At 39.3% G+C, this 20,554-nt stretch overlaps 1 protein-coding gene across 1 annotated transcript in view; it reads right to left on the bottom strand.

Moving 5' to 3' along the window:
* The window catches only part of si:ch73-335l21.1 (insulin receptor substrate 1-B), a 59,702-nt gene extending 39,400 nt beyond the window's left edge, over positions 1 to 20,302 (bottom strand). Inside the window, exon 1 of the mRNA XM_042482175.1 lies at positions 19,427 to 20,302. Within this exon, the coding sequence (XP_042338109.1) occupies positions 19,427 to 19,787 (361 nt within the window). The 5' untranslated portion in view covers positions 19,788 to 20,302. The remainder of the gene's footprint in view (positions 1 to 19,426) is intronic.
* Positions 20,303 to 20,554: the final 252 nt, after the last annotated feature.

Raw genomic sequence — 20,554 nt, 5'->3', positions numbered from 1 at the left:
TTTTCCAAAACCTGTAGGCCTGGAAATTTTTATTTGCACTTTCAATGACTTTTCCAGGTTTCTCATGAGTGTATAAACCCTGTGAAGAACACTGGCTGCAGAAGGGCACTAACATGACCTTCATGCATCTGTGAACAAAGGGAACACCAGGTGAAACCACCTCTATTTACCTGTAAGTGGAGGACAAGGTACCTTTATTATGTAAGCTCTGCTGATATTGAGCTTTTCACTGATTTTTAAACCAGATTTGCGTTGAAACAGAGCATGCAGGAGCTTGCATACTGTACCTGCAGGGTCCATACCTGGGGTCTCATTTGTCAACGGACACCCTGACACACACACACGCATACCAGTGTGGAAAATGAAACCGCTGACAACTGAAGCCCCGCACGATGAATAATGACTGCGAAAGAAAAAGCAACCGTTGTGGAAAAGCGACTTGGAAAATGCTTAACAAGTGAATCTTCTCCAAAACCAAAGCAAACAAATGCCAATAGATGGCCTGAAACCTAAGAGCGAAGCACTCAATAAGCTTCTCAAGAGCCACTTTCTGGAGCTGCTCCAATGACAATAAACTGGCTTTGTAAACTAATAAAAATCCAGTGTCTTTTAGCCGGAGAACAGGCAGTCCATTCACCCCTTTTGTGTTTCTGTACTCAGACAGTAGGGAATTACTGAGGCGAGGGAAAACAGAAGAGAAAGCTCTTGGTGAGATTTGATCCAGAGCTGTTGGGGTCCAAACAAAGACCTACCTAGTACAACATTTAGCTGCCTGTTTGGAGTCTTAAGTCACCTTATTGTTCACAGATCTGAAGCAGGAATCCAGAAAATGACCTTAATTCTATCATGCTGTGCGGCTCATTGTCTGCAGCTATTGACTCTGCCTCTGAATATACCGCAGAGTCCCTCTGAGCTCTTTAATTGGCAGCCAAGAGGGACCTCACATCTGCGAACTAAAAAGCCAAAGATTATAGGAATACCATGTTATGAGTCATGCTTTAGGGTGGATTCTTATTATTCTCAAAAGGGTTAGTTTGGTATTTTCAACCTGGATCCTATTTTCCATGTTTTTATGTCCAAATGACTGATGGGAACAACAATTTCTGAAAGACAACAGCAACAAAACAGGCTGCAATCTATCCGATCTGGGCACAGTAGATGTGCATCCACTAAAAGTGCTTGTTTTTGTCACTGACGGGCTCAAATTAACATTATAAGCATCTAATAAAAATCATAGAAATGATCCCTACAGAGATAGAGTTTCCATAATGTTGTCAGACACTTACTATAGTAATCTGAGCCTGTCAGTGACAAAAACAAACACTTTTAGATGTAAATTGCAGCCGTCAACCAATATTGGTTTTTCGGGGCCGATACAGATACAGATTATTAGTAGTTAATGAGGCCAATAACTGATATTTAGAACTGATATGCATTTACAAAAAAAAGATCTTTCTGTCATTATGTAGAATTTGGAGTATAATGAACTCCAACACAAAACTTTAAATGCCTTTAGCAAACGTTTAATCAAAACTAAAACTTTCAACTTCAGATACAGCAAGGTCCACTTTTTTTTTTTAAAGTCAAGTGACAATTTAAATTAAAAAAATAAATAAAAATAGCTCCCTGAGGTTTTACAATGATACAAAATAAAATGCCGATACAGATAATCATCAAAAATGCCAAAAATCATCCCCGATAATTGACACCTAGTACACAGATGATGTGAACAAGCTCACAGTGGTTACACTGCAGCCTGTTTTTCACTCACACACAAAAATATGGGAAAATTAGGTTAAAAAAAATCAAATTTACTCTTTACTCTTTACGACACAGAATCAATAAACTTCATGACAAGACTAAAGAAACAAACCTCCACTGAGAGGCTCACCTGTTCGCTTCACAGGAACAGGATGTTCTTTGTGTAAAAATGAGCACCTGCCTTATTAAACATCTGGCGTATTGATGATTTTTTGACAACCAGCTGAGCGACGCATTATATTTTTCACAAAGTTTGTGTGGTATTCTACTTTAAGCAGCGATTTTGGCCCAATCAGGCTAATCACAGTGCACCGCGCCCGCAGAATCACAAATGTATGATTGCACGTCTGCATGCGTTTGTTGTTCCTTTCCCATGCCTCTGCTGCAAATCCTACAATGACAACCATATGCAGACAAGAAACCTCAGCGCGCACAGTGGACGCCATATTAGCCGAGCTTCCGTTATGACAAACATTTCCCTCAAGAGCCTCTTCCCAAAATATTTTTTTTACTTGTGATTGCAAAAGACGGTAACGGGGGGGGTGTGACGTTTCTTCTTCTAGTTCCCTTCTCAAAAATTAGACGATGGCTCGCGACTTGAAAGAGACTCAGAATAGATGTTTTGTTGAAAGTCGTGGAGGCTGCGGCTTAGTGGCTCTGCGTGTGTGTGTGTGTGTGTGTGTGTGAGAGAAGCACTCCCCCCCTACATTAGATGACTCACTCAAGGCCATGCATGCCTGTTTCATGCACTGCTTTTCTCTGTGTGCGAGCGAGCGAGGAGCCCTGTTTGCCTCCTCGATTTAGATTTACAACAGGAAGTGATGGTTTGGGGATTTTTTTCAGCGGGGACCGTCGGAATGAGGGACTGCAGGAGATTGCAGAGAGATAGCACACGAGAAAAAACGTCCCTTCAAAGGAATACTTCCCCTCTCAAATGACCGTCTGTATATAAAAACACTTGCTCCAAGTTAAGTTGAATATCAAGAAAATTGTGTTTATCTCGCATGCCTTCATGGTGAACGAAGGATCCAAAAAATGAGAAAATTCTCGATTAATTGAAGTCACGAGGAACCGTATCTAGTCTGAATAAAACTTTATAAATAAGTTTGTTTACAAAACTCTCACACAGCTCATGCGGTGCTCACAAAAACCTTTAAAAACCTTAAAAACTGAACTTTAAACAGAATTATCGACACTGTCTTATAAACCAGACTCCACTGATAAAAACAGTGACACAGGAAAAGCAAATGTCCTGCAAATACAAAAGTAAAACAATAAAAAAATAAATAAATAAATAAAGTAAAACCTAACTAGAATATAATATCATTATTATTATTATTATTATTATTATTATTATTATTATTATTATAACAACTACTACCAAAAAATAGAGAAAAATATACAGAAAACTATATTTACAATTCACTTATTTATCTATTTAAAATTTCTACTGAAAAAGGAAAATACATATTTATTTTTAAATACTTTCTTGTGGTCATTTTCTTGTTTGCTTGTTTGTTTTACTTATTATTGTTATTGTTTATTATTATTATTATTATTATTATTATTATTATTATTATTATTATTATATTTATTTGCTTATTTTCCAACAATTTTCTTGTAACTTTTTAATAATTTCTTGCTAATTTTTGGGCCTTTTCTTGTTAAGCCGCTCAAGAAATCAAGCCAATTTACCCCATCTTTAAAGGATTATTAGGAAAAAGTTTATTTTAGGATTGCTTGGATTTAAAAGAAATAAATAAATCTAATAACAGGTTTTATTCATTCTAAAATTAAACCGTCCGGCTGGTTGCTTCTCGAGAGTGCGGCATATTCCTCAACGAGTGTCTCTTCCTTTTCGAGAGCCCATTTAACGTGTCTTCAGGAGAGCACAAGTGTGTTGTTTGTTTTGAGTACAGTGAAGCCTTAAACCTCAGCTGTGCCCTCAACAGCACTTCCACACGCAAACACCCTCGATCTCAGGGCCACTCCGGCTGCGCGCGCTCATCGAAGACTCTCAGAAGCACTTAAAGTGGATCTGCTACAGGGGTGCAGACTGATTTACCCCTATCGAACGTCACGGACCTTTTGTTTGTGGTTACATAAATCTCGGGTTGATCCTGCACGGAGCCGTATGAATTATAGATCTCCCCTGGCTTTCCTCCAGGGGGACTTCGTGGCATTGTGGTGCTCGGCAGAAGATGTCTGTGCATGTTCTTCCACTTTGCATAAAGAGGTTATCAGCCGGTCGGCTTCGGTGCAGCACAGCGGCACCCGTATCCGACATAATGGCCCTTAGCAGGAGATGAATCTAAAGGCGGATGCAGATGAAAGAAAAACACACCTGGAGCTAATCAGCATCTGTGCCGGGCTTGCTGGTTGAATAAGGGCTCTGCGTGCAGAAAAACACCTTGACACGACCTTGAGGGAGGGTGTATGTCAGGTCAAAGAGTTTACACAATGTGACTTATTTTAAAGTTTCAGGACAGTGTTTCCCCGTTTTTAGGAAAACATCTTACACTGGCTTATTCACGCACCAGTTGTTTACTTCACTTTCGCAGCGACCACACATGAAAGTTTCAGCCTTACGCAGAAGCTGCACGGCCAACACTGCTGTCTATTCACGCACGTTTATTTGCTCGAGCTCCCTCGAGAGCATCAGACTGTATATAAAGCTGTTCATACACATTTTTACTCATTTTCCATGAGTCTGAGGCGAAACCATACATCCCCTGAAACAACCATCTGTACCCCTTATCGGTTCTTCTGCATTACTACATAATAGTTTTTGTAAATGTATATTATTTTAAAAATAACTTTTTCATCATTTGGTGATGCAAAAAGGAGGCAGGGGGCATGTCAAATCATTTTTTAAGCACTGGGGAGGGACTTCTGTTTTCATTTTGGCTTTAGGGGAAGGGCAAATTACATGTTTTCTTTAAAAAATAAAAAATAAAAAAGGTGATTTTTCACATTTAAAACTTTTTGGCAATTTTTCAAGAAATATATTGGTGATTTATTTATTTATTTATTTATTTTTACTTAACACATTTTTTTGACCATTTTCAAAATCAAATTTTGTGCTTTTATTTTGCCTTAAGATGTTTTTTTTAGTGATTAATAAATTTAAAAACGCTATTTATTTCTTTTCTTTTTAAAAATCGTTTTGGCAATTTTTAAAGACAAAATTTGACTGCTTTATTTTTCTTATAAATTTCATAAAATTTGATTTTTTTTTATGAGAGGGGAGGAGGTGGTGCAAAAAGGAGGAAGCAAGTCAAATTATTTTTAAGCACTGGGGAGGAACTTCTGTTTTTTATTTTAGCCTTAAGGGAAGAACACAACTTTAAATGACTGTATTTTGTATTTCTTTTGTCAATACAGGTGTTCCCAAACAGACAGCATTATGAAAATAAAGTGTTTCTGAACATTAAAGCATGTGAAAATGTTATTGTATACATTTTTAATACAAGTGTGAACCTAAAAAATTAGCATAATAGATGATCATCAAATAAAAACTGCTAAAAAATAAAGGCGGTGGATACTCTGGTTTTGTTTTAGTGCTTGAATATAAGTCATTTAGTTTTTTAAATTTAATCTTAAATCAATAGGACCCCACTCAGTGTTGCAGAGCGTCAATAATACCCTCCTGTTAGCTGACACAATCCACAGGCCCCTCTGGACCCCTATGGAAGACCTACTTCCTCAGGATTTGTGTGATACCCATAACAATAATCAGCCTGTCACTCAGGGAGGAGCTGTCAGTATCCCAGCAGGCATCTGGCAGCCCCGGGGGTAACGAACGCCCCACTATCCCCCCTAAACACACACTCCCTTATAGAATGACAGAAAGCGAGGGAGACACCGCGCCGCCTCGATGCCAATAACAAATACTTGAAATCCCAGTTAGAGAAAATTAGGTTAGATTATGGCCTCTTTGCAGGGTTCATACAGTCTTGAAAGACCTGGGAAAGTCATGGAACTTACAAATAGCAATTTCCAGGCCTGGAAGTTTAGAAAACTAAATATACACTAAAAATTTTTGGAAAAGTCATGAAATTTTGCTTCACAAACCTTTATAATAAAACCTTACGTGTTCAAGGACAAAAGTTAAAAATTTGAACACCTGAAGGGACTTTCTGGTTTTACAGTTATAGCTTTTTTTGGCACTTTTTAATGAAAAATTTGTTTTTTTTGTTGTTAACTTAACTTTGATAAAATACATGCATTCCTACTATTTCAATCCATGTGTCCCCGATTTTTAGGTTTTATTAAAACATGTTTTCTTTAAAGAAAAAAAACTCTAAAAATGTTTGTCAAGAAAAATGTAAGTAAATAGTTTAAAATTATTTTTTTGTAAATTGTGTCTGCTAAACTCGCAGGCCTTAGGAGTTTGGGAACAAAATCGGTTCACATAAGAATCTCGATTCTCGTTTTTAACGATTCAGAATCGATTCAAAAATCCTAAACATCGATTATAGACTATATTAACTAAATACAGTCGATTCTAAACCCTCTAGACTTTAGAAAAGTTGTAATAATTTTAAAACCGTTTGTCGGATCGTCTAACTTTTGTCGCCGGTGAAAGCTGCCGGCTGAGCCGGTCAGAGGGAAACTCCGACGCATCGTAGCTCTTTTCGAAGTTTCGGTATCCTGGAATTCGGTGTTCAATAAATCCGCAATAATAGATCCGATATTGGGTGTCTTCCGTCCGTATTTAATCCATATTTCGACGATAAACGTGCATTAGCATCGATGCTAAACGCCATACTGGTTTCCCATAGTTCCTTTGGAGAGGTCAGAGGTTTGTTTTGGTCTTATCCACCAATCGGAAGACGAGCCGACGCTTTGCATCCGCTTACGTAGACACACGTCATCTGAAGCAAAAACTGCTCTGTGATTGGTCTAATCCTGCTGTATCTATCGATCTGTGTTATTGGTAACGCCTCCTGCATTAGAATAAACGCTGGTACCCTATAACATAATGATAATGATAAACTTCTTCATATGGAAACAAATTTAAGTTTTGTTTAAACACTGAATCTGGAACAAGCAAAGCTTATAAATATAGACACAAGAAAAATCTAATCTTGAAATAAAAGACACATCAGTGGCATTCGTTTCTAATTTTATTTGATAAAATAAAATAAAATAAAATAAAATAAAATAAAATAAAATAAAATAAAATAAAATAAATTAAATTAAATTAGAGGTTGCTAATGAATGCCAACAGAGGAGGAGGGGACGCTTGCAGGTCTATATGTAGCCTTTTGAGTTCATTTTTAGTGGAAACCTTTTTTCACAGGCAAACAACAAAACAACCAAAAAATAATACTAACTTTCGTCAATGAAAATCTAACCCAGTCTGTCCTTTATATTCGTGAACAGTTACTCGCCTCCCATCTGTCTAGAAAGCTCCTGTTTTCAAAGTCACCCTTTTGTTTGGCCATTTTTTGCAGGGAATTCTTAAATTTGCCCGAGGTGATTGACAGCACGAGGTTGCTAATGAATGCCAACAGAGGAGGAGGGGACGCTTGCAGGTCTTGATTGATGTGCCAACGCACTTGCAGTGCATTCTGGGATTTGTACTATTAGCGGTGCATGCGCTATATACCGGCAGGCCAGCTCTTATAGACATTTGATATTATCTCATGGGCCAAAAGTACATAAAATATGCCACTGCCAAAACAGACTGGAGCGGATCCTGAAATTACACCGCCTATATTTTGAATCGGAAATCGTTTTGAATCGAGAATCGATGAATCGAATCGTGACCCCAAGAATCGAAATCAAATTGAATCGTGAGATACTGAAAGATTCACACCCTAAGACATTTTTCTTGAGATATCACATTCACAATGGGATGGAAAATCTAATCATTTCATTTTTGACTCCGAGTGGACATTTGTGCTAAATATAGAGAAATTCCCTGATGGCATTCTTGAGATATTAGGTTCACGAGAACGGGACAGAAGAACGGGTCCAAAAAAAACGTTGAAGTCTTCAGAACAGTCTGAGGTTTTTGCTCACAGGAAGAACTTCTACATACGTTAACCTCATTATTTGAAACTTTGGCCACGTTTAATACAAACATCTGAAAAAGTATTAAATATATAAACAAGGAAAAACATTATAGATTCCCTTTAATGCATTTCTGTGCAAACTGTTCAGATTTGCACTGGAAAAAAAGAACGTGAATGATTGAAATTTATGACAGGATTCATAACAAAGTCCCTCTTCTTAGTTTGCTAATGCAGCCTGTAAATCAGAGAGAACGACTCTGGCTGCGATCCCGCTGCCTCTCGCTCGGTTCTGTTTCAAGTTTCTGACCTCACTGCCCCAGCATGCTGCGCTGCGCCATAACACCGCAAAGCCCTGCACAGAAACTTCCCATTTTCTGCCCCCTATCTGAGCCACCGTGCCCCCCTGCTCCGCCCCCACTGCCATACCAGGTAACCAGATCGGGGACAGCTGTGCGCTTTTTGTCCCAGCGTGGCCCCGAGGGGGGAAAAGAGAGCGAGCCACCCAGCAGTGAAAACAGTCGCTGTAATCTCTTGCTCCCATGTGTGCCCGCTTTCCTCTTCTTTTTTTCCCTCCACTTCCTATCACTTCATCCATCTCTACCATCTGTAATCCCCCTCTCCGGGCCCACACTCGGGGACACAATGCCTCCGCATCTGCCTGAGGTTCACTTCACATGTGGTTTGTGTTAGCCGGAGGAGCACACACAGATGTAAGCGCATGAAATTATCGGTGACGCATCCAAGCTTCGCTGTCCCTCGACAAGACACGTGAAACAAAAAAAAAAGCTCCGTGAAAGTAAACCTGAAGCAGCTCGGCGCCTTTTACGAAACAAAACAGAACAGAACCAGAGCTCACCGAAAAATGTCAACAACACTTTCTCATTTTAGGGCTTTAACTTTCATAACAGGGAGCTCTTTTTTTTTGGTTTTTGAAAAGTTTCGTCCTCTTGCACAAGTTTTCCAAAGCGGATAAATTGAATTTTGGAATTAAATCATTCAGGAATTTGTTCTGGTCTTCTGGGCAACTGGCCTCTCCAACTTTCTTAGCACAGAAAGTGCTCACATGTACGAACGCGCAGAAAGTGCACAAAAATTTAACTGAAGCTCAAACATAAAAGAGTTTGGGAATTTAGGGTCGATATCAGAGATACTCGACTTATTTTACTTGGGGGCCACTTTGGTAAAATGGGCTGGAGACCAGGGGCCCATACATGTTTAGGACATTTCTAGAATTTGAGAATGCTTCAAGGATTTGAGGACATATCTAGGATTTTAGGACCTTTCTAGGATTTGAGGACGTTTCTAGGATTTAAGGACATTTCACAGATTTTAGGATGTTTCTATAATTTTAAGACATTTCAAGGATTTTAGGGAATTTCTCTTTTTTATAACATTTCTAGGATTTGAGGACATTTGTAGGCATTTAGGAAATTTACAGGATTTTAGGACGTTTCTAAGGTTTTAGGACATTTGGAGGATTTTAGGACATTTCTAGGGCTTACATATGTTTCTCGGGTTTTAGGACATTTCTAGGACTTACGTATGTTTCTCGGATTTTAGGACATTTCTTAGATTTCAGGACGTTTGTAGGATTTTAGGACATTTCTAGGACTTAAGTATATTTCTTGGATTTTCGGACATTTCATGGATTTTCGGATATTCAGATGATTTCAGGGCTTTTTTTTGTATTTTAGGATATTCTAGGACATTTCTTGGATTTTTGGACATTAACATGATTTTAGGGCTTTTCTTGGATTTTCAGACATTTTAAGGATTTTAGGTGATGGTAATGCCGGCTGCAGAGTGGACTTCGTGGGACTGAGGATTTAATTAATAACAGCTATATAATCTTAAAGCGCTGTATGAAAGCATTTGCAGGAGAGTGTGCGTCCAAATGAAATAGGAAACTCTCCAGCTCCTCAGTGCTCTGTGTACATTCCTTTGCGCTGTCGATGTAGAAAACAAATGTTTCACACAACTTTCACTTCTCTTTACTCGACACAACTCTCGCATTTCATTCCAGAAAGTAAAGCATAAGGGCTCCTTTTATATTTTTAATAAGTATGTTTTCACGTTTGGCAGTTTTTGAAGGATAAGAACAAAAAAAAAAAAAAAAGGATAAGTCAAAATTTTTTGCAAAGACTGACAAAGACAAGATTCATCCTACACCCAATCAATGCAGCATCTTTTATGGTTTCCCCCAGAGGAAAAGCACAGCAGCTAATGAGGAAGGTTTTCACTCACTCCTCTGTAATGCATTCACTGTACAGATGATAAATCCCAACTCGTGAACTTCCTGACCTCGACTATGACAGCGGTAATGGTCTAGTATCAACCAACAGCAATCAATACGGCCCGCTGTAAAAGGTTACTATGCATTTAAAGCCCCACGGCTCTCTGCCGCCCAACATATGGGCGCTCATCGACTAAATGGGTCTCGTTGCCCCTGGCCTTGCTTTGCTGTCGATCAAACCCCGAGCACTTAATTGACGGGCCGCCTCAGCCGCGCGCCGACCCCGATGCACAACAGGAAGACGTAAAGAGGAGCGCTCAAGGCCATTTCAGATGCACTGATGCAAGGAGCCGCTCCATCACAGCGCCGAGGGCCCGCCTGACCAGCTTGTCATGTTGAGTCAACAGGGTTCATACACACTGTTAGCAATTTATGTCTGTGACTTTTCCACGACTCTGAGACAAATTTAAAGACCATTCACTCCCTGACACGACCACTGATACTACTTAGCTGCTCTATTTTATTGCTATATATAATAGTTTTTAATATATATATATATTATTTTAACCTGAATATTCAAATATAACTTAGGGACTGATTGTTATTCATGAGAGTACAGCGGGTGGTGCAAAAAGGTATGTCAAATAAATTTTTTAAGCACTAGAAGGGACCTATGTTAGGGGAGTGGCATACTATTTTAAAGAAAACACGTTTTTCTCATTTTTTCTACATTAAAACTTTTTGCCAATTTTTTTAAGAATTTTTTTTTTCCTTTAAATTTTAAATATTAAATATTTTTGGCAATTAAAATATTTTAAAGACAAATTTTTTTTTTCTCTTAAAAATCTGTTTGGTGATTTCTAAAGAAAGTATTTTAAGTTTTGGCAATGTTTAAAGATAGAATTTTGGTGATTTTTTTTCTTTAATGTTTTTGGGGCGATTTTTAAAGACAAAAATAGAGCTTTTTTTTGTCATAACAAAAAATTTTGGTGATTTTTTTCTTCAAAAAAAAATGTTCCCGCATATTTCTGACATATTTAATGACACTTTTCACAAATTTAATTTTTTTTTTATTTTGGCCTTTTTTTAAAAAAAAAAAAAAAAAATCAGGCAATCTTTTAAGACAAAATTGTGCCTTTTTTTCTTTAATTTTTTTTTTTTTTTTTTTTTTTTGAGAAAACATGCCTTCCAAACCTGTGGCGAATGGCCAAAAATGACATCATTTATCACAGCCAGAAACTGTAAAAACAGAAATCATAGTTGTATTTTCACCTTTCCAATGATCCTCAGCACATCATGTGGTCGGCATACAGGTTTGTAAAACAAAATTCCATGACTTTTCCAGGTTTTTCATTACCCTACAAACCCTGATTTAAATTACAGGGTGTTAACGTGTGCAAACTATTCATGCCGAGAAAATAACCCGTGGCAGCTCGACACTTTAGAGCCTGGATTAAATGAGCGAGGACAAACCAGCAGCAAAGATATTTTTAAAAAAAAGGTCTGATTATTTTTTAACTCGAGTTTTCACGGTTTCCCCCTGAGACTTTGTTAGCACACAGCCTCAACTGTGCCACCAGCGGCTGACCCTCGAGACAATAATTACTGCCTAATTAGGGAGATGAGCAGTGCTTAAGCGCGGCTTAACGTTTAATCGGGCAGCTCGGCGAGCCGCTGGTGAGATCCAGATCTCATTGGTCAGAGCAGCCAAACGACACTCCCGGATAAAACCACTCCAGAGCCACAAACAGCCTCTCTACACACACTTCACTCAAAAACTATTTTCCTCCTATCAGCTCGGATTTGAGAGTTTCGGCGTGATTCGCTGAGCTCCGGGTGTTGGCCACGGCTCAAGCTGACACGATGCCATCGACTGCATTTGTTTTGCGGCGGTAAAAAGTGTCAAAAACTACATCATGATAATCCACAGACCTAACAGAAAACAGATTCACGGAGAGGAAAAAGCTGCTCACACTGAGGTTTGTGGATCAGCATGAATAACCATATCATCATATTTGGAAACAGATGTTGTTTCAAATGTAATTTTTTTTGGGGGGGGGCTTTGAACTCGGAAAACTGAATTCCACGGAGATTTAGTGTGCTGCTGCAGTGATGTCAGCAAACCTCCGTGTGAGCGGAGAGACGCTGCCGTCGGTCAAAGCGGCAGCTCATAATCAGTTTCATTATCATTTAATCTGACGATCGTTTCCTCCGACAATCGTTTATTGATTTTCACTTTGTGCATTTCAGTGAGGGAGATCAACAGACTGGAGTTGGCTAATTGGACCTTGAATTAAAATGTTTTTGCCAATAAAAAGGGTTTGTGTTTTTGAGTGAGTTAACCCTTTGAAATCTGGAGTGACATCACAATTTAAACCTTTGAAGTCTGAGTATATTGGTTTGCTTTTTTTTTCAAAAATAAATGGACACAAAGCCTTTTGATGCGATATATTCCAAAAGTTGCAAGAAATTAGTAGATTTATAACAATTTATTTTTAAAAAGCTAAAGGGGAAATGCTAAACTAAAAAAAAAAAGAGAGAAAAAAAAGCTAGGGAAAATTTATATTTATAATTATATATTCACACATATATAATAATGTTACAGAATTCTTATAACTTTTTAAGCATCTATTCCAAATCTTGTTTGCCTTGTGTTTTTCCCTTCTTTTTAAAACTAATTTTCATGTAATTTTATAATAACAATAATAATAATAATATCTTTATACAGCACCTTTCACAATGCCCAAGGATGCTTTACACAATTGAATAAAAAAACATTACACAAACAAACAAACTGAACAAAGGTACAAAGATGGTTGACTGGCAGGGAGGCAGTTAAGTTTCTTCTACTTTTTACTAATTTCTTGCAATTGTTTGGGTCAAACAAACAGGATCCTACTCTTTAACAAAAAGCTCTATCTCTGTAGGGATCCTGTCCATAAACCCACCAGATTCCATTTAAATAAACAGTGATTTTATCATTATAAAACACACTTCATTCAATGACGACAGAAACAAAATAAAACCCAAAAAAGCTCTCTTGGTTCGTCTTTCTACTGTTCCAACAGTCACAACTCATGTTTGGATGAAATAAACCCTTAATTTACTCAGTTAGATGTGAAAATACGCGGGCTCTACACACGCTAAAATGACTGATTATTTAAATGGGGTCTGGTGGGTTTGGTGATGGTGATTTCGGGGCTGTTTCTGGTTAAACAAAAAGGATTTACTCAAACAAAAAGATCTATCTCTGTAGGAATCCTTTCCATAATGTTGCCAGAAACTTATAATAATAATCTGAGCTCGTCAGTGACAAAAAAGCACTTTTATTGGATATGTATTGCAAAAATGCCCAGAGTGGTTACATTGCAGCTTGTTTTGATGCTGCAGAACTCTCACTCAATACTGGACCAATTTTAAAAACCATTGTTCTCGTTAGTCACTTAAAACACAAAAATATAATAAAAATTGGATCCAGGTTGAAAAATACCAAACTAACTCTTGAAATAACTATCAAAATACTTGTGGCTCACTTTTCTCTCAGTTGTTAAGTCAATTGTTTTAGCACTAAATCAGGGAAAAACGCTGCCAGACTTCATTATCGTGCTTTTATTTTGCCGCTGTGTCACAATCAGAGGGTGTTCCTCTTTCGTTTAATGCCACTGGCTCCAAAGTTTGACTCCGCCGTATTGTTTTATTGAGGTCAACAATTCCTGAGGTGGTGCCTGAGCTGCAGGACAGTTTTCCTGGCAACTGTGGGCCGCACCTCCGCCCGTTTCGTCGAGGTTAAGCCTTTACACACTCGACTGACTCCTAATAGTTGAGCAAATAGCCGCCCTCAAGCCTGATACTGTACTCGCTGCCCAAAAGGGTCTTACTGGACTCAGCTGAATAAATAACTGGGATCCTAATATCGCCCTGCACGGCAGCTGGCTCGTGTTTGTGTAATTACCGCCGGCTCGAGGGGAGGCTGCGCGATTATTGGACGGTTCCCGGGCCGCTTTAGGTGAGTTTCCCAGGCCCGGAGCGCTATAAGGCACCACGGATATGCCCTGTATTTGTTGTGCTTCCATTGTATGCATGCTCACCATCCTGCAAGCTGGGGAACTCCTCACTGTGCAGGCTCAGAGCAGCACAACGAGTCCTACAGGGTTCCCACACACTGTCGATTCCAAAGCTTTTCCATGACTTTTCAAGGACCAAAAATATGTTTCTTGCCCTTCTTGTCCAGCAGTTTTTCAAACAAGATTCAAACTCTTTTTAAATATTATTTTAGCGTCCCACAAGATGTGTACAAGGACCATCAGAAATTTGAAAATCCAGCGATAATTTCTGTTTCTACAGTTTGTAGATGTGATAAATGGTGTCATTTTGTTGATTTTCAAAGATTGCCAAAAATAAAATTAAAAAAGGGAAAAAACTGACATTTTTTTGTTTTCTATAAAAGTTGCCAATTAAAAAAAGAATAAAAGTTTTAATAAAAACATGCCTTCCAAACCTGTTTTCTTAAAAAGAAAATGAAAAATAAATCTTCAAAAAAATGTTTAAGTCTCCTATAAAAATTCCCAATAATAAAATTAAAAAATAATAATTAAAAAAATCCCCAAAATTTCTTAAGGCTTCTCAGAGGGCAAATTTTAGTTTTTTTTTGCCTGCCTGTTTTTACTAGGTCCATAACTTTTTCAGGTCTGGAAAAATGTGAACCATGACTTTTCAAGGTTTTCCATGACTGTGGAAACCCTTCTCCTAACATCAACTCTTCCATACCCAGCTGAGGCTTGTTGCTGGGAACTTGCCCCCCTCCGTAGCGACTGACAGGGCTTCAGATGAGCAGCACAGGTATCAGATTGAGGGAGTGGTCCTCTGGAAAGTATGTGGGACACACAGTGCAGCATCTCTTGGCTCCGGGCCCCAAAGTTTCGCCCTGTTCTCAGTCTGCAGGCTGTGAATTCCTCTGTCGCCCCACTGGGGGACAAACACTGGACTGTACTGACTGTACTGGAGTAACAGTGTGTGTAGACGAGGCCGGGGGGGCGGCGGCGGCGGCGGCGGCGGAGGAGGAGGAGGGCGCTGAGTTTCAATCAACACACAGACACCGAAGACTTGAAACTTTGTATGAGCTGCACATACCAGAGGAGGGTTATTACAGGCAGGAATCCTGACAGCGTTCGGTGTGTGTGTGCATTTCAGCTATTTTCGCACATGCAGGTTGAGGCAGCAATTGGCCGTGACCTTACAACTCCCTCCTCTTACGAAACTCTCCCTATACAAGCCTCCATCATGTGTGTGTGTGGCCTCGTTTTGTTGTGTGTGAGCAGGACGATCTACAGCACATACCACAGGAAAATGCCTGCCAACGTACTGGTTTACACAGCAGCTCTGCCGCAGCTCTTTGTCACTGTCAGGCGGCGTGATTTACACCAGAAACCCAACACTCACAGCAACAAAAGAGGGAGACGAGTCGCCGTCAGACAGCGCAGCAAACCCAACCTGTGCTTTCAAAGATGGCCCGTGATACTGCTCGAGACGGCCGTTTGTCTGGCGTCCCTGAAAAGGCCGAGTGCGCTCACCTGCTGAGCTGCAGGATTTCTGTACGTCTGACCTTTGCACATTCATTAGATTTCTGGCACTCTGGAGATTTTCTTTTGGTCAAAAAGGTTGTAAAGTCAGCTTCTCAAGGCTGCGACATCTGTCTATTCACTTTCCTGTCTCGCGTTGACTTGTCAAATACTTGTGGGCGCAAACACACAAAGTCCCAGCTATGTTAAAGGGACAGTTCACCCCAAATCAGAAACACATATTTTTCCTTTGGCCTAAAGTTCTTTTTATCAGTTTAAATTGTTTTGGCATGAGTTGCAAAGCGTTGGAGACCCGGTCACTCAGGATAGTCCACAGATCCCACCAAATGTACCACTGCTCAGAAGGAAGTGTGCATCTACTCACTGATGAGAGCAGTTTTGGCACAATGTCCTTGAAGTGCTTGAATTTTGAGAAAATCAAGTCGAATCGAATTCTTTGAAAATAGCCCCTTTTAAACTTTAACACTTTTCTTGTGTTGCTTTCGGGTGCCTTTCACAGGTATTTAAACTTTAGAAACCTGAGCAAATTGGTGGAATTTCTTTCAAAAACATGGGAAAAAGGCAATGAGAAACTTGTTAAAAAATGTTCCACAAACTGCAAGAAATTTGTAGATTTAAAAAAAATATTTTTAAAAGTTACAGAGAATGTCTAGGTAAAACAGAAAAGGCTTATTACTTTTTTAAATTATGTTATTAATTATTGTGATTTTTTAAGCACTTTTTCAGGTGATTTCCATGTTTTCTTTCCTTTTTTGTTGTTATTGGGTAGTCGTTCTTTTTTCTTTTTCCTTTTTTTTTTTACTAATTGTGAGGTAATTATTTTACTGATTAAAATGTGAGCAAGCTTTTTGTTTCTGTCTTATTTTTATTTTTTTTGTTTAAATGATTATTAATATTATTTTTTGCCTTCTTCCTGTGTCTTTGAAAGAAATCTAATTTGCTAAAAGAAATAAACAAAGTGCTTCAAAAGTCCTTGAAATTCAAAGGAACCACCTAAAGCTGTCTTATATTTTGAACAAAGTTTTGTCCATCAACTCATAATTAAAATATTCAGATCAGCAATTGCTCTTTTTTTTTTCTTTTTAAAATTCTGGCGTCCCCGTCACCGTCCCATGTTGGCACAGCTAAACATAACATGACTTGATTTAATGATCCGGCTTTTCACTGGGATTTATTTTCCTCTCCCCTCAGCTGTGCTGCGATTTAATAGCTCCGCTGAGAACTGAGAGTGAAATTTAAGTTCCAGCTGGCATCGGTTCTTGTGCTACTTTCAGACAGTTCTGCTTTAAAGGTCCATGAATAGATGCACACTTCCTCCTGCGCAGTGTTCGGTAGCGAGAAAATAGTTCCTACATGAAACGTCTAATAACAAAATCTGCAGATCATCTTGAGTAACCTCGTATGAGACATTGCTGTTGAGTTTTATAATCTAGATTGATAAATAGCATGACAGGAAATTAGGAAAATGTGTGTTTTTGATTTTCAGGTCTCTTTAATGCAACAGGCGGAGGTCACATTAGATCTTTTTGGCTCCAAAATCAACCAAATCCGCCTCCACCTTGGCACAACTCGCTCTCCTGATGTTTTAAATGAAAACAGGAGCATTAGATATATCGAACTATATCTTTCGCTCTCCTCTGGTGTTTTACGTAACAGAGGCAGGAGGTCATGTGCACCTTGAACTCCCGTCTGTTGCCAAGATTGCGTCATGTGGCCTGTCTCTCACAGCGAGGGGCTGAACAGGTGATCCGAAGTTGCCCTGCTCACCACTTCTGCTGCGACAGCTGTGTTGACACAAGCGGCTGAAAGACGCTGTTTGAGAAAAATCATGGGTGTTTTTTTTTTTTATTGGTGGAGGGAGGGCTGGCCACACTGAAAACGCTGACGAGTTCATCTTATATTAAATAATCTTAGAGAGCGACTGCCTTGAAAAAGGAAAGTAAATATAACTTAAAATCTTATTTTATGTTCACTTTACAGTTTACTTGAAATTTAACTGAATTTACTTAATTTTGTGTAGCTGTTGCAACTTAAAAATGATGAGTTGAATTAAATCAATCTTTCTAAGTTTTAGCAACTTCAATGAATCAAGTTAGTCTGACTTAACTTGATCATCACAAAGAGGATTTTGCCAATAATGAAGTTAGGAGATCTGCCAGTTCTGTTTTGTTCACATGTTGAGGAAAACACAAATATTGACTGCTTGCAACCAGCAGAATACAGATAGACTGTAAAATCTGACAAGTTGACTTTACTTTAAAAATCTTGGAAACTGTAGGCAGAATGTAGGTAAGTTAGTAAATATAACTATAGTCTAAATATATGTTCACTCTATATCTAATTGCTAAGTTTACTTAGAATGTAGTTATATTTACTTAATTTGGTGTAGTTGTTGCAACTTAAATATGACAAGTTTAATTAAATCAATCTTTTCAAGTGTTACCAACTTCTGTAAACCAAGTTTACTGAGCTATATATCTGTTTTCTGCTGGTTGCAAACTAGTCAATATTTGCATTTTCTTAAACTTGTTTACTGAATTTGCCAAAACTTAGAAAGAGTGATTTCATTCAACTTGTCATTTTTAAGTTGCAACAACTTCACAATTGACTAAATATGGCTACGTTTTAAGTAAACATAGCAATTAAATATAATGCAAACATAAATTAAGATTTATAATTATATTTGCTTTTGTTTTTCAAGGCATTCGTTTTCCAGGATTAGTTCAAGTAAGATCAACTTTTACAGTAATAGAGCAGTAAAGTTGGTTTAGTGAAGTTGCTTAACGTTAGAAAGATTGATTTTTAAGTAAAACATAACACTTAGATATTACATAAACATATGTTAAGATTATTTGTTTTATTTAGTTTCCTTGGTTTCCAAGATTATTTCAATCAAAATCAAGTAAGATTAACTTGTCAGATTTTACTGGCACTGTATCAATATACTTAGTTCACTGAAGTTGCTAAAACTTCGAAAGATTGATTTAATTAAACTTGTCATTTTTGTCAAGTTGCAATAACTTCACAAAATTGAGTAAATACAGCTAAATTTCAAGTAAACGTAACCATTATATATAAAACAAACATAAATCAAGACTAATAGTTATCAGTAACCGAGATGTTTTGAAAGTAAAATCAACTTGTCAGATTTTGCAGTGCATTTGCAGCTTTAGATAAGTCCACTGCAGGTTGATGGGACAGGCTAAGCTGCTTAGTCATTACAAGTCAATCGGGAAATAAATGTTTAATGAATGACAGCCAGGTGCAAATGTCTCTCACAACCTTTGGGACATTTTCTCTCTTCTTCGTGGGATCAATGCCTGATGTAATATTGCAGTGTCAGCAGAAAAGCAGGGGCAGGCAAAGTAAACAGGGTGTGTTTGAGTTCATTGGGAGGAAAAAAAGAGAAAAAAGCTTGCACACAGCTGAGGCCCACAAAAGAGAGAACCCAAAAAGTCTGGAGGACAACTGGGAGTAAATATCTAGCCCTGACACCAGCGTGATAAGAAGTGCTGGGGGAGGATAAGCTGCACAGTGCGGCTTAAAGCGGCATGTTTACACACTCAGAGGCCATTTGTAAACAACTATGACTTGTTTTCAAAGTGAAAAAAACACATAGACCACCACCCAGTTTTAAAAAAGCACGAGGCAACTGCACGAGCTATGTAAACTTGACTAATGGTTTTTTAAACAACTGGAATTAAACATGTTCCGATCTGCAGTGCGCTCCTGCAGCATTGCCACGTTTCTCCTCTCATGCATCGCCTCAGACAGCGTGTGCATGCATGTGAGAGCGTGCACGTGTTGTGTGTGTATGTGAGGTGTCTTACTTTTGCACTGCAGGTCCACCATGGCCTGGTACCACTCGTCCTGGTCCGCCTCGTTCTCCGCGGCGATGGCGAAACTCTCCGCCCGCGTGTAGAGCACGATCATGTGCTTGTTCTTGGAGTCGGCCCGCTTGTTGATGTTGAAGCAGGTCTCCAGCGCCACCGCTTTCTTCGGGACGGGGGCCTTGCCGCGGAATTTCTTCTCGCTCTCGTAGTACTCCAGGCGGGCCGGGCCGCGCTCCGAGGCAGCACGGAGCACGAAGTACCGCCGGTGCATGGACTTCTGCTTGCGGAGATAGCCGCTTTTACGCACGTCCTCGCAGCTCTGGAGGTCGCCCGCTTGGCTCTCCATGACCCCCGACATCTCCTTTTATCCACCCCAGCAAAGAAAAACTAAATATTTCTGCAAGTTTAGAGAAATTCAAACATCCCCCTGCTCTGCTCCCCTCCCTCTCTCCCACATCAACGCAGGCATGTGAGAGCGGAGGCAGGGGTCGGTTTGCAGCTCCTCGATTAGTCCTGGTGCTTGAACCTGAACCAGGATTTACAAACCGGCTCGAGACAGTTTTCCTCCTCTATTGGGTTGCTCTCGTCTCCAAATTCAATGCAAGTTTTCCACACAAGGCGAGCACATGCGGCGCTGCTCGGCGCGGAGCTCCCCCTACTCTCCACTACTACTACTACTACTGTTTCCAAGCGCTGTCTGAGCGGTTTAATCCCATTTAGCGCACAGCCCGTCCTGCTGCAGCCTGTCTGTCCCTCCAATTGTCTGTCTGTCTGTCCGTCCACACACACACACACTCACACACACCCCTGCTGCCCCGCACGGCTCCGCGCTTGTTGCTGTAGTGTGGAGAGGAGCGCAGCAGCTACCGTGGAGCAGGACTGTCACTCAGCTCTGCGCGAGGACTCTGAAGCTGCGGCGCGTTCAAGGACCCAAAGCGAGCTCAGGCACGAGAGCTTCCAACATTTCTGTCGTGCATTTCAGTGCTCTCTGCTCAGTGTGAAACAGTATGAAAAATTCACATTATAGTGAGAAAAAAACATGAAAATTTAATATCATAGCGACTAAATAAACCAGTAAAACAGTACGAAAAATTCATATGATACTGATAAAATAGTATGAAATAT

This window comes from Plectropomus leopardus, unplaced genomic scaffold (assembly GCF_008729295.1).
Source record: "Plectropomus leopardus isolate mb unplaced genomic scaffold, YSFRI_Pleo_2.0 unplaced_scaffold40, whole genome shotgun sequence".
NCBI classification, from domain to species: domain Eukaryota; kingdom Metazoa; phylum Chordata; class Actinopteri; order Perciformes; family Serranidae; genus Plectropomus; species Plectropomus leopardus.
This window is presented reverse-complemented; position numbering and strand designations above follow the sequence as displayed.